Source organism: Crocodylus siamensis, chromosome 9, assembly GCF_052110815.1.
Source record: "Crocodylus siamensis isolate JL-2025a chromosome 9, ASM5211081v1, whole genome shotgun sequence".
Lineage (NCBI taxonomy): Eukaryota > Metazoa > Chordata > Crocodylia > Crocodylidae > Crocodylus > Crocodylus siamensis.
Genome location: NC_143403.1, coordinates 32994070 through 33007782, shown reverse-complemented (window position 1 = coordinate 33007782; position 13713 = coordinate 32994070). Strand labels below are relative to the sequence as shown.

Genomic DNA, 13713 nt, shown 5'->3' with positions numbered 1-13713 from the left:
TAGTGGACTCCAAGATGAACATGAGTCAGCAGTGTGACAAAACCATCAGAAAAGCCAATGGCACTTTATCGTGCATCAGCAGATGCATGACAAATAGGTCCAAGGAGGTGATACTTCCCCTCTATCGGGCGCTGGTCAGACCGCAGCTGGAGTACTGCGTGCAATTCTGGGCGCCGCACTTCAAGAAGGATGCAGATAATCTGGAGAGGGTCCAGAGAAGGGCCACTCGTATGGTTAAGGGCCTGCAGGCCAGGCCCTACGAGGAGAGACTAGAGAAACTGGACCTTTTCAGCCTCCGCAAGAGAAGGTTGAGAGGCGACCTGGTGGCTGCCTATAAGTTCATCAGGGGGACACAGAAGGGAATTGGTGAGTATTTATTCACCAAGGCCCCCCCGGGGGTTACAAGAAATAATGGCCACAAGCTAGAAGAGAGCAGATTTAGATTGGATATTAGGAGAAACTTCTTCACAGTTCGAGTGGCCAAGGTCTGGAACGGGCTCCCAAGGGAGGTGGTGCTCTCCCCTACCCTGGGGGTCTTCAAGCGAAGGCTAGATGTGTATCTAGCTGGGGTAATGTAGGCCCAGCACTCTTTCCTGCTTATGCAGGGGGTCGGACTCGATGATCTATTGAGGTCCCTTCCGACCCTAGCATTTATGAATCTATGAATCATCCTGACTGTTTCCATGGCAACCATGTCTCCCCCCACTGCTTCATCATTTGTCAGCCACAGACATCTGTGAGCTGCAAGCAGTCAGTAAAGGGAGGCATGCTCATCCTGCAGCCCAGTTGGGCTCTAGCACTGTGGGGTTGTCTCCACCTGTGGAGACATGGGGGTCTCTGAGCTTTGTCTGGGGTTGGGGTGCTGGGGTTTGCCCCAGGCAGGGCAGAGGCAGGTTGGGAGAGCAGGGCTGGTGAGATGCCAGGGGGGAGGTGGTGCCAGCAGCATACTCTGAATTCCTGGCCTAGGTTGGTGAAGTACAAAGTGTCCCTCCCCTGTTCCAGTTTTGTCCAAGCCCCAGGACCTGTGTGCTGGAGTAGCTCTGGGAAGGGTTTGGACCTCCTGCCAGCCAGGGCTGCTCCAACCCAGCTCAACTTGTTGCAGTTCTGAGTACACATGTAAACACAGTACCCAGGAACAATAAACTCCAATCAGAACTGTGCTGGAGGTCATTGTGTTGCACTACTTGTACATATAATTGTGCCCAGTTAGTTCTAAAATCTTTACTGAAGAAGTCATAGATATACATGGTGGATATGCAAATCCTGCAGACCACCTTCAGCACTCAGCTTCATATAAATCCAATTAGGTGCGTGTAGCAGAGCGCTAGGGTGCTCGCTACTAGTAATAGTAATAAGGACAGCTGCCAATCAACAGGGCAGCACAGGTGAGGGTTGCCGGGGCAACTAATGTGGGTCAGCTGGCTAGAAGAGGGCAGGGCCTGGCCTTTATAAGCGACCAGGCTGAGGCCAGAGCCAGGTCCCTTCTAGCAGCCTAAGGTGCAGGAGCTCTGCAGAAGAGCTCAGCAGAGCAGAGACGAGCGGTGCAGCCTGAGCACCTGAGGGGCTGCAGCATGGTGAGGGCAGAGAGAATCCTGTTAGAGCTGCCTCTGCAAGAGGGCCAGTTTGGGCCTGGACCCTTATGTTATAGCCGGTAGGCTTATTTTGAGTTAGAGCCAGTTGGCTAGTAGTTTGCTTTGCGGTAGGGCTGTTTGTGTGAAAACCGGAGGACCGGGTGAGGCTGTAGGGGTGCGAGGAGGCCTCATGGGAGCTCCCCAATAATTCGGGGGTTCCTGGTGCCCAGTAAGGGCACAGCAAGCGGTGCCAGGGTGGCACAGTGATTGATGCCGGAGCTGGCACTACGGGTGAGCGCCAGAGAGAGGCGCGACGTTGTGGGGTGTTGTGACCTTGGCCCCGTAAGGGGGCAGTATTCTGCCCAGTGGGGTATATGACCCAGAGGAAGGGTCAGGGGCCAGGCACGGCTACGGGCCACCTGAGCCCCAAGCACAGGAAGCGCACGAGCTAGGCCTGAGAAGGCGGGTCTGGGGGCCAGGTAAGGCTAAGGCCGCCTGAGCCCCAACCACGGGAAGCCCCGGGTGTGGGCGAGAAGCGCGGGCAGCGTGGCATAGGCCCCAGAGAGGGCAAGAAGCACGGCACAGGCCCCAGAGAGGGCGAGGAGCGCTAGAAGCATGGCTGAGGCCCTAGAGAGGGCAGGCACACGGGAACAGGAAGCCTGGGCGAGCGTGCGGTAAGAGTCCGGGAGAGAGGCTGGCATGTGAGAACAAGCCCGGCAGGCAGGCTAAAATAAGAGCCTCCCAGGTGAGCGACTAGCACCCTACTGACACTAAGTCCCGGAGAAGGGTGAGCGCGCGGCAGAAGTCCCGGAGAGGGGCAGGTGCGCGAGAGTAAGCCTGGAGAGGGGCAGATGTGCGGATAGGGGCCTGACCAATAGGAGCTCGACAGAGTCGAGCACGTGACTAGAGGCCCGGAAAAGGCGAGAGGGTGGACAGAAGCCCGGGAGGGGCGAGTATATTGGGCACGCGTATGGAGAAACCCCAGAGAGAGGGAGTGCGCGTATCAAGAGACCTCAGGTAGGGGTGAGCATATGACACGAGAACGTCCGGTACAGCTGCGAGGCTTGGGGCATGCTAAAGGGGAGGTTGGAGACACGCATAGCCCTTAAGGCTGGGGTGCACCAAGTTACCCCATACGGAACGGGGAATAGTTCCAGCATAACACTGTGTACTAGGGGATCAAAGGCAGCCTTCCATATAGAACCAGATATCATCAAAGACGTGGCGGGCAAGATAAGAGGGTGCTGGATCGCCTACTTGGCACGGTAGGGGGGCGCTAGAGGGATCACGGCCGCCCCTGCACCCCGCCCCGTGACTGTGTGTTTTTTTTAGAAATACCCGTCCCTCCCTACTGCAAGTCAGTATAGACTTACACTTCAAAAGGCTAATGGGAACAGTTAGCAAATGAATTGTTTGTAAGAGCCCTACAATTAAGACATAGACACATAGAAAATAAGAAATACAACAGATAGAATAAATTGCAGCCAGCATCTAGTGACATTCAGTACTTATTTCAGGAAAAAACCCAAACCAAAAAACACACACTGCATACATTGGTACGGAAAAATGTCTGTGTCGACCACCGTTTCAAATATCTGTTTATGCATAATGAAGCCACCACAAACTATGTAATATAGACTGACACCTGCCTAGCCACAGATTTCAACATTGATTTTCATTAAAAATTGAGGCTGCTTATTAGAATTTGAGGATATAGACAGGAATGTGAGCTGGCTAACCCCATCTACAACTCACCAAGAAAACCAAAACATCACCCTTCATCTAAAGGTAGCCAACTAGTGCTGGATAATATTAGAAGCAAAAGCCAAGTACTATTACTTCAGTTTAAGAAAAAAAAAAAATCTTCTGATTTCAAAGAAATAATTATAAGAAAATATTCTTGAAGTTAAAAAGGTGAAAGTTACCTCAAAAACAGGAGGAGTTATGTGCTTCTAGAGCTTGAAGGCTTCTACACCTGCCTTTATTGTACAGCCCTAAATGCCTTTGGTAAGTAGCATTGTGACAACTGAATTCTGAGGTTTCTTATCATATGCCAGGTGTAGCAGTTGTAATTCAAACCACTTGAGAGCAACAATGCATATATCATTTTGTACACATTTGTGTCTCCCCACCTTTACAGTCCCCCATGGACACTAGTGAAAGGAAGCAGGCTAGACTTCATATAGAAGGCACATGCCCTTTCCTGTGGGGAAGGATTCTAGTGGATATGACCAGAGAGATTAATGAGGAAGTCGGAAGAAAAAGTTTTCTTCTGCCACCTTCCTCTTTTTCAGAGGAGAAATTTAGGCTTGTAGGGAGTGGTAAGTAAGAGGGAGAGAGTTTCTTCCTCCTTTATTAACCTCTCCTATGACATCCATAGGCTAATGACTTCACTCAGGTCACCTTAAATTCCCTCCAACCTGCTACTCAGAGCCTCAACCTCTGTTTTCTACCAGGCATCTTCTTCCACCCCTAGAAATCTCCTTGGGTCCTTCTTTTTGTATACATCACTATCATCAGGGTTATCTTTCCTACCAGTGGTCACATATACAAAGTAAGCAACTCAGACTAGGGGAAGTCAAATATGATGGTCCTGACTGTAGGAAGCCCAATGCCATGTTCTTGGGAAATGAATATGAGCCATATGCATTAGCAGGTTCTCCAATGGCTGTCAATCCACCTTATCACAGAGATTCCTCAACGTTGTAACAGCAGTGCAGGATTTATTAGCAGGGCCAGCCCAACTAGGTCCACAGGATCAGTAGCTTCCAGTGATGAAATGAGCTAATGAAACATAAGAATAGAAGCTCTGCTTAAACTCCAAGATGCCAGTGTGGTAGTCATTCCAGAACCACTTGCTCCCCTGTCACTGAGATGGAACAGTCTCAGCCAGTCATTGAGCAGGGATGGTAGAAAGTGAAAACTGACTTCTGACTTTAATTTCTTCACCTTCAAGCCTTCAGTTCTCATTAACTGTTCAGACTGAGCATGCATACACCCCAATTGGATGACAGCAGTCAGGCTATGAAGATTTGCACTAATCAACGTATAGTTGTTAGTTCTCAATAAGCTGGTTAAAACAAAATGCAAGTTCCTGTGTTCTGACTGGTTCCCATAAGCATTTTCCAAATCTTTTCCAACAAAAAATATATTTTCCACTCCTAACATTTGAGAAAAAGTAAGGAAAACATTCCAAACAGAAGAAAAACTAAGTTATTAAACAACAGTATGGGGAAAAAAACTCTTGGATCCCTTTGTATCCAGGTCAGCCAAATCTTCTTTCTAGGCCTGGTCAAAGTGGCTAGTATTCGCTTCAGATTTGTATTCTGCAAATATGGGGGACCGTGATTCGATTCAGGGGCTTGAATCGCTGTCCTGAATCAATTCAGCCGAATCTGATTTGGAGATTCGGCTGCTGCCAAATCTTCGAATCACACAGGTCCATCCCCTGCCTGCTCTCCCAGCCCTGGCAATGTCTGCCCTGTGGTGGGCCAGTAGGGGGCGCTCCTGCATTGAGCCACCCACCTCCCTGTGCCCACCCACCTTCCAGGCTCCGAATGCCTCCCTAGGGGTGCCTCACGTCTGGCTGACCCCCTTCCTGGAGTACACTCGCTAGCCTGGGGGTAACATAGCTGCCACCACCCCGAAAGGGACGCACTCTCAGCCCTCTGTCCTCAGGGAAACACAGGCCTAAAGTCCTATGGGTGCTTGACCCAGTACAGGCACTTGGGGCACTTTCCCAAGTTCAGGGGCCAAAAAGAAAGTCTCCCTCAGATCGCAGACCTGGGCATAATTTAGACACCCCCCCCCCCCAAATAAGCCTCCCACACTGGTCACAAAGGAGAATTTTATTGATTACAGGGGTATGGTGAAAATAGGGTACAAGATTGAGCAATATCCTAGAAATCCTAAAGAGCAAACAGTCTGGCTGAGGTAGCCTTTTGGTCATGCATCTGAGTTACTGCCAGCTAGGTTTCTAATCATATCTTGAGTAGCTTACTCACAAGCATCTTCCAAAGGCAGGTTTCCCTCTGGAGGCAGGCCGTTTTTAGCTCGTGAGTTTTGGGGGAGAGAGCCAGTTTCAGCTGGTAAAGCTCCTCTGAGTCCCCCGCATGGCTGCTGCCCCCTCCTCCCAGGCAGTCTTAACTTATATAGTCCCTGTGACCTCATTCACCTGGTCCAGTGGAGGCCAGCTCTGGTTGGCTGTTGGCCAACCAATTTGAAATACATTACTAGTTGCCGGGCATACTCCACCCCACCAGGTAGATGCCCCTCACCCAGGTAGCTGATACCAGTCACATAGGCAGAGGGAGCAGGTTTCCCCCTTCCCTCAGGAATGTAGCCAGCTCAGGTTACCTAAACAGATAGGGTAAGAGTGCTGCTGGGCCCATCCTAATCAAATGGACACAGCACAGAGATTTTGGGTAGAAACCAAGGTGGCTTTCTGCCACATGCCCCGCCCACCCCAGCTCCTGGCACTCTGGAAAAAAAAAAAGCCCTGACTCACTGGGTGCTGCTGCGTGGGGGGGGGGGGTCAATCCCTGCTGCCCTCCACTGTCCCATGTTGCATGGGGGGTTCTGCATGAGCCTGCCCCACCCACCCCAGCTCTGGCCCTTTAAGAAAGAAAAAACAAATCAACTCCCCTTCCCCCCGTCACACTCACTGTTCCTGCCTGGTGAGGGATGATCCCTGCTGCCCCACACCATATGGGGGGGCTCTGCCATGAGCCCCTCAAAGCCCTGAATCAGCTGCAGCAGCTGGTGAGTCCAGGGGGTGTTTTTGGTGGGTTTTTTTCTCTTAAAGGGCCGGAGCTGGGGTGGGCGGGGCAGCTGTGGGAGGAAGGGAGCTGGGGTAGTGCGGGAGGGGGTCAGGGTGCTTGTGCAGAGCCCCCATGCAGCATGGGGCAGTGGGGAGCAGCAAGGATCTCCCCCCTACCCAGCAGCACCCAGTGACTGGGGGCTTTTTTTAAAGCACTGGGAGCTGGGGCTGGGCAGGGCAGCCATGGGGGGATGGGGGAGCAGGCAGGGAATGGGGCCTGGCAGGGGTCACCCATGTTCCCCTCCTCCATGCTCCCCTCCCTCGCCCTCTACTTACCAGCTCAGAGTCTGGCTCCAGCTCCTTGCTGCAGTGGGCAGGGACTGCCTGAATCACTGAACCTCTCCAAATCTTTTCTGAATTGATTCGGAGAGCTTCGAATTGATTGCTCTCCTGATTCGATTTGGAGATTCGGCCACCGAATCAGGCCAAATCTCCTCTGAAACAAATCAGCACGTGAAGCTTCATACAGCCCTACTTCCTTCCTCCAGAAAAAAAAATGTTTTTATGTTTATGGTAAAAGAATTACATCTGCTCCTTTCCATTCATTTTTTAAACATACTGGCTAAATCTTGGTCCCAAAGTCACGAATGACAAAATTCTTCTGGATCACTGTGCATTTACTATACACTGTGGACTGGGGAGGGCTTTGCTGACCAGCAGGGAGCAAAGTTGCTAGATTAAAAGGGGAAATAAGGTAATTAAATATAGGAGCAGACATGTCTGGGGGTAAGCAGAAAAGGGCCAGAAAGGGATTTTAGAATATTTTAAATAATTGACCTTTAAGCAACCTGCCCATTATTGGTTTATGTATATTTCTTTCATTAAAAGATGAATATTTAATTGTATATTATAGTTTAATGATTGCATGTTGCAGTTTGGATAGATAGAGCCTATTGACACTTGCCTGCTCTCCCAGCCCTGGCAATGTCTGTCCCGCCCACCCTAGCTCCCGGCACTTTGAAAAAAAAAGTATGTTACTGTACGTAAATACTTTTAAAATGTTGATAATCATGCCAGTTGACTAAGAATGTATTTGCTAAAATAATGTTGCTTATTCTATAGGAGATAAATGGAGGAAGGAAGGTTAGGGGTTTCTTCTAATTTGATTATTTTGCAAATGAAAGAAAATAATTGTGAGCTACTAAAGCACTTCAAGGAAGATGCAGTTCATATACTTTATGCCCCACTTCATTTTTCAAGGCCTTCTTGCCAGGCTAGATGATGTTTCCCATGATTCACTGTAGCTCTTCAGTGCAGGGACTGCATAATGGATAAACTAGGCCTGTATGGCACATAAAGCCCTATGGTATCTTGTTGTTGCTTTAATGCTAAACTGAAAATTAACTAACTGGAGTTTCAGCTGGAGTTTAACAAAATATTTAAACAAAATATTTCTCTTTGGGTCACCCCACTTTTAACCTAAACATTTTATTTAAATGTTCCCACAGGAAAAATATGTTTTGCAGAAATTGCATTTTTCCATCTCAAACACTGACAGAAAATTCCTATCTAAATATGATACTGTTCCCAACAAGTGATTTTTTCTTCTCTCTGTGGCAGTGAGAATTACAGCACAATATACAAACACATGACAACTTTGGCTCCCCAAGCACCATCACATATATGCTTCAGAGGAGAAATGTTAGGAGTTATCTCAGTACCAATGATCATGTCTGAGCCCAAGAGACAACATAAGGTGCTTAGGATTGCATTGGAACAGGTCCTGAGATCTCACCATACTTGCACTGGTGTGCCACAGTCTCATATGTTACCTCGAAGAAGTGATAGAAGAATTTAAGAAGTTTAGCCCTTGCAAGCATTTTGTTTTCCCTTTCCATCACTTTGCAATGTACATGGCCTTCCGTTTCCAATGCAGGAGGAGAAGAGGAGTTTTGCTAATGCACCATTCCTGTATTAAAACTCTTGAGTAGAACGAAAAAAACACTGAGAGCAGAACCATGAAAAGCAAATCCAAACAGTACCTGCCAGAGCTTGCAAGTGAGTGCAGGAAATGTATCCTACAATTCTTTGGTCCTGAGGTGTACTTCCCACTTGCACCTGGGGAAAAAAAGAAGAAAGAGGATGTTTAAGGGTCAAGTAATAGATACTACTGTGCTCAGGCCCCTTGTCATGTGCAGAACGCTGTGTGGAAGAAGCCCCTTTCTTGCCCTTGAAAACACTCCCTCTTCTTCCCATTCCTTTCATCCACTGTCACTTTAAGACTGTATAGTAATCTGGGAGATTGAAACCATAGTAGATTTTGACATATCAGTAGCCTTACTTGCTATGAATCAATCTACTGCCTATCTCCCCTCCTGTCTACTACCACTTTAAGTACAAAGCCTTTCAAGTTACTTGCCTAGGATGGACAAAGTGAGGATGGACAAGGTGCCTTCGTTTCTCCTGCTGGGTTTTTGGTTGTAGCTTGCCTTGCCTGCTTTTGTTTCTCTTGGTGGTTATTTACCTCTGACCAGTTTACCAGCACAATTCCCCCGAGCCCTTATGTCATGTGCAGAACTACAGTACCATTCCAAAGGGACTACAGGACACAGTGCTAATGCACTAATGAGAAGCCTGATTCTAACATTTATAGAAAGCAAGAATTCAGCAAAAAGTGCTACCAACATGCCGCACACAGTGTTTTCATGGCTGTCATTTTCACCCTTTTTGCAGCACTTTTTGTTTTTTGAGGGGTGTTGGAGAACTTTGTTATGGTTCAATGAGATGTTTGCATTCTCCTCCTGCAGAATTTCATAGCAGCAGCCCCTGAGTCTATCATCCTGCACAGGGAAAATGTAAATTTTTCACTTGCTCGTACAAATGCCACACAGAAGACAGGGCTTCCAGGAAAGCTGAAGATGCCCAACAACTACACACCAAATCAATTTCTCTTGTTTAGATCCTAAGGCACAGAGCTATAAATATACTGTCACAAATAGCATTCCATCTTGTCTTCAAAGACAAACATGCTAGACGGTTAGCACTTAAAACAAGTTGGGCTTTAGGCTTTTTAGCTTATTTAGAATTAGATCCCATTGAGCCTTATGCAGCTGCATAGTGACAGTAGAAAGGTAAAGAAGTTACTCCCGCTTTGCATGACCTAGAGAGAATTGCTGTGCTGCCCTCATGGGACAAAAGACTATTCCTTAGCTACCTCTTGGGGGCCACTGGGGCATGGTGAACAGGGCAACTGCCCTGGGCACTGACTGGGGGAGGGGAAGGGGGGCAGCAGAAAAAAGTGGCTTCTGCCACTGTGATTGCAACTGGATGTCACTGCTGCCCCTCTGTCCTGGCCCCCGGCCACTTCCCAGCACTGCTGGGCACACTCGAAGAATGTTGATAGGGCCAACATTTGCTCTCCCAAGCAGGCCTCACTCCTTAAACATGTGCAACAACATGTGTGCTCTCCCAGGCATTGGGAACTTCTCCCATCTTGGAGGTTTACCTTTGTACCTTCCCAACAAAGACATGTTCAATAGGCATATCCTAATTGGAAATCCACTAATGACAGAACTAAACCTACATACTGTATGCACATCACACCCTTCCACTACCAATCACGTAAGAGGGTAGTGAGTTATTATGCTTTCTGAAAGCCACAAAAGCATTGGTTGCAGAAAAGTTTGGCTTGCTCTCCACACTGGAGCATATGGACATCACAAAGGGAGAACACAGCATGCTAATACAAATATGTTGTGAAAGTTACTTAAGATGCATTTTTTTAAAACTCAATAACTCTGGAACTAACAGAAAAAAATCCTGCCCCTATTAAAATAAATTTCCATTGATTTGAGTAGGACCAAGATTTGGCCCGGAATGGACAGAGAAGAGAAGCTGGTTTGAATGCTTGATTTTCCTGTCTAGGGTCCAATAGTAACATGCTACAAGGACTGTTAAAGAAAATATCCAAAGGGAAAAAATATAGCTGGGACTCAAAAAATAAAACCTGTAGCTTTCCTGTTGCCTTCTAGAAGACAAGGCTTGATTACAGTGGCTTGAAATGTCATATGACATAAAAATCTAAGATGCATCTAAAATGGTTAAAATGTTGTCAATTTGGTTGGTTTCCCATTTCTCTGTTGTTCAAGAATATTCCATTCTCCTTACAGTTGGAAATCAGGCTCAGCAGAAATTGAATTTAAAAGTCATTTGTGCCTTATAACATCCTGTTAGTGTTCATTACTTTTCCATTCTCTGCGAAAGATAAACATCTTACTCTATCCACAACCTCCTCTTTTAACCAATTTTTCATATGGGTGCTGGTGGTGTTACTCTTATCACTTTCAAACAGTTTATTGGAAATGTTCTCTGTGGTAGTTTGGTAAAGTTTTTCTACAGAGGGACTGATATATATAGGTTGCTCAATGAAGAGTGTCTATTCAAGGCATTTTAATGAAACAGTATGTAATTGTTTTGAAAAGTTAGTATCAGTAGAGCTAACAGTTTGGACATATAATTTGCATTGAAATTTTCAAAGGGATGGGAGGGCCAGGAGGTTAGGAAAGGTTTGGATCTGGTTAGCAGTTATCTCTAAGACAGCTGTTTCTCCCAGAATGCAGATTAGGAAGCAATCTTGGGAGGTAGTGAGTTCTGCATAGGCTGGGTGTCATCCACTCCAGAAGACACCTTCCCACAAGTTCTTCCCTTCCTTCCTTCCTATTGATTGCCATGTGCATGCAGGTGGAGAGGTGGCCCTCTGCCACTTGTTAAGCAGCAAGCACCATGCCAAAAGAACACTGTTGGATCATTAATTTAAAAGCCTCCCTTGTATAGCACAAATTCACAAACCAGTGCAAATCAAATCAGCCAAATCAAATGAGATCTTCACTTGACCACCAAAAGGTACATATATTTGCACCCTTGGGTCTCTAGTGAAACTCAAGTCTCTACTATTTCCCACTGAGAAGAGATAAACATGTCCTCCTCATCTTAAAAAAACCCCCAAATCACAAGAAATGTTTCTCTAATTTCAGGAAAAACATGCTCTTTAAAACCCTTTTCTTGTCCAAAATAGGCTGAACCATTTTTATTTCCAAGCTGTGGGGAAATTTAGGAGATTTTAAATTTGAAAGTTGAAATTGTCAGTGGGCACATCTACATGATGTTGTGGTGATGTAGCTCATTGCTACAGTCACATGGCATCAGCATGGATGGTAGGTCCTGTCCCTGCTCAGCCTGCCCCCAAATTCCTAGTTGCTTCAGGACCCCATGGATCTAATGACTTGGTTCTGTGGCCCATATCCAGCCTGTGGGCTGTACATTTGACACACATGCTTCAATGAGACAGCTCAATGCCAGTAAGTGGGACAACACCCAAAAGCATGCTGACTTTCACTCAGCACACAACTCTGTTGGAGTTTGTGGTATTATGCATATGACAAGGGAGGGAGGATTTACCTGTTTGGGATATTTCAGGATTAAGTGTGTTATATGTCAAATTTGAGGACGGCTGTCAGAAGACAGACTGTTTTCTTGTCATGTAACTGAGCTTGACAGCAGCAAACAGCCCATGTTCTCTCTCCTAAAAATATTGTTGTCAACAGCTTCTCAGGAGTAACCTGCAAGCCACCTTTTTGGCTTGGCTTTGGAGAATTGATTTTTATAGCATTCAGGAACTTATAGTGAAACATCATGCACTGACCAATGAGGGAGTAAGTTTGCATATGTAGTGGAACTGACCTAAATTAAGCAGCCTTCAGAAATTATCATGCAACATTAGGGGCTAGATTGTAGCTGGGCCCATTGTGGCCACACAGAACAATACAGGACAGTAAGGTACTGAGCACAGATGTATTCAATTAATGTTTTCAAATATGAGGACATCAAGTTCCAGCTGCAATGCTCCCCACTGTGCATGGATGACTGGTGCCACCTTAGCTGGGGGGGCACATGCCCCCCATGACCAGTCCTGCCAACGGGGGTGGGAGGGAGGAGGGGGTCGTCCTGCAGACCGACCTATCACTGTGATCACTGCAGCCGCTTCTGGGAGTGGCTGCGGCCACTTCTGGGAGCAGTGATCGGCCGGCGCTTGCAGGGGGACACCGGTGCTCCTGCCCGCCCCCTCTGCCCATTACCTAAGCATTAAGCGTGGCCAGTCAGGTGGTGGACCGGCGCTCTCAGGGGGTGCACATGCACCTCCTATGCATCGCCACTGCATTGTGGACATGAATACGTGCAGGCAGAAAGCAAATGCCCCTGCCCTGCAATCCTGCAAGAGAATCACCGCTATATAATATAACCCTTAACATGGAACAATTTAAAAGCAGTGACAGTATTATACAGCACAAAGTACCACTTTAATCTGTAGCAGATTACTTTTTTCTCCTCATCAAAAAAGGGCATCTGTGGTACAATGCTTCCTAGTGCTGCATGCCTGGAATGTGCCTAAAGGCAAAATTTAGCCCCCAGTACAAAACATACTGTGGCCTACCACTGCATCTTTCTGAGTCTCCTGTTAGCAAGGGAGTTAAAGGTAAAAGCAAAGAAAGGCATGAAAACGCACCCCCAGCAAATTCAAAACTTCATTGCAAGATCAGGCTCAATATTTATTCATGTGGATGCTCCACTGTATTTTCAAAGTGCCTCTATAATGGGGTATGGACCTTTTTCAGTCTATTAGTGAAATAAACAATAATTATTGAATTATGCCTTTATGTTTTTAAACATTTTCTAACATATAGTAAGGGCAGTTAATTATAGTGGCCTTACACAGTATCCTGCTACACTCTATGGTTATCAAAAACTGAATTAAAATTGAGAGACTGCAGGTATGGAATGAATAAAGTGTTCTGATAGTGATAAAGTGATGTTGCAGCTGTGATAGTCCAGGAATTATGCAAGAGGTAAGAATTTCTGAGGGTGATAAATTTTATTGGATTAACTGCATAGCTGGGATAGAGGTGGACAATCTTTGGATTGCAAGCCGTTTTTCATCAAGAAGAAGGTCCTGATTTGAAACAGATATAAAAAAGAATGACAGTGGAAGAGAAGAAAAAGTATCTAATGAAGTTACTGTCTTTAATTGGAGCAATTCCTCTATTGTGATTTCTCAAGTTGTTCCAACAAATCACATTTCAACCACTTCCAAAGACATTCTCTAAGGCAGAGGTTCCCAAACTTTTTCTTATTGCATACCACTATCCAGATTTACCAGCTGTTGGTGTAACTCTACCAGCATATGTTTTATGTTTTAACTGCTTAAATGCCAATTATTATTATACCAAAAATTAAATCCACCATTACACAATTTCTCCTGTGTATCCCCCACAGATGTCTTGCATACCCCCAGGGGTACACATACCACAGTTTGGGAACCCCTTCTCT

At 46.5% G+C, this 13713-nt stretch overlaps 1 protein-coding gene across 1 annotated transcript in view; it reads right to left on the bottom strand.

Moving 5' to 3' along the window:
• The window catches only part of SMPD3 (sphingomyelin phosphodiesterase 3), a 243645-nt gene that overhangs the window by 34118 nt on the left and 195814 nt on the right, over positions 1 to 13713 (bottom strand). The window contains exon 4 of the mRNA XM_090063297.1: positions 8373 to 8448. Coding sequence (XP_089919423.1) covers positions 8373 to 8448 — 76 coding nt within the window. The remainder of the gene's footprint in view (positions 1 to 8372; positions 8449 to 13713) is intronic.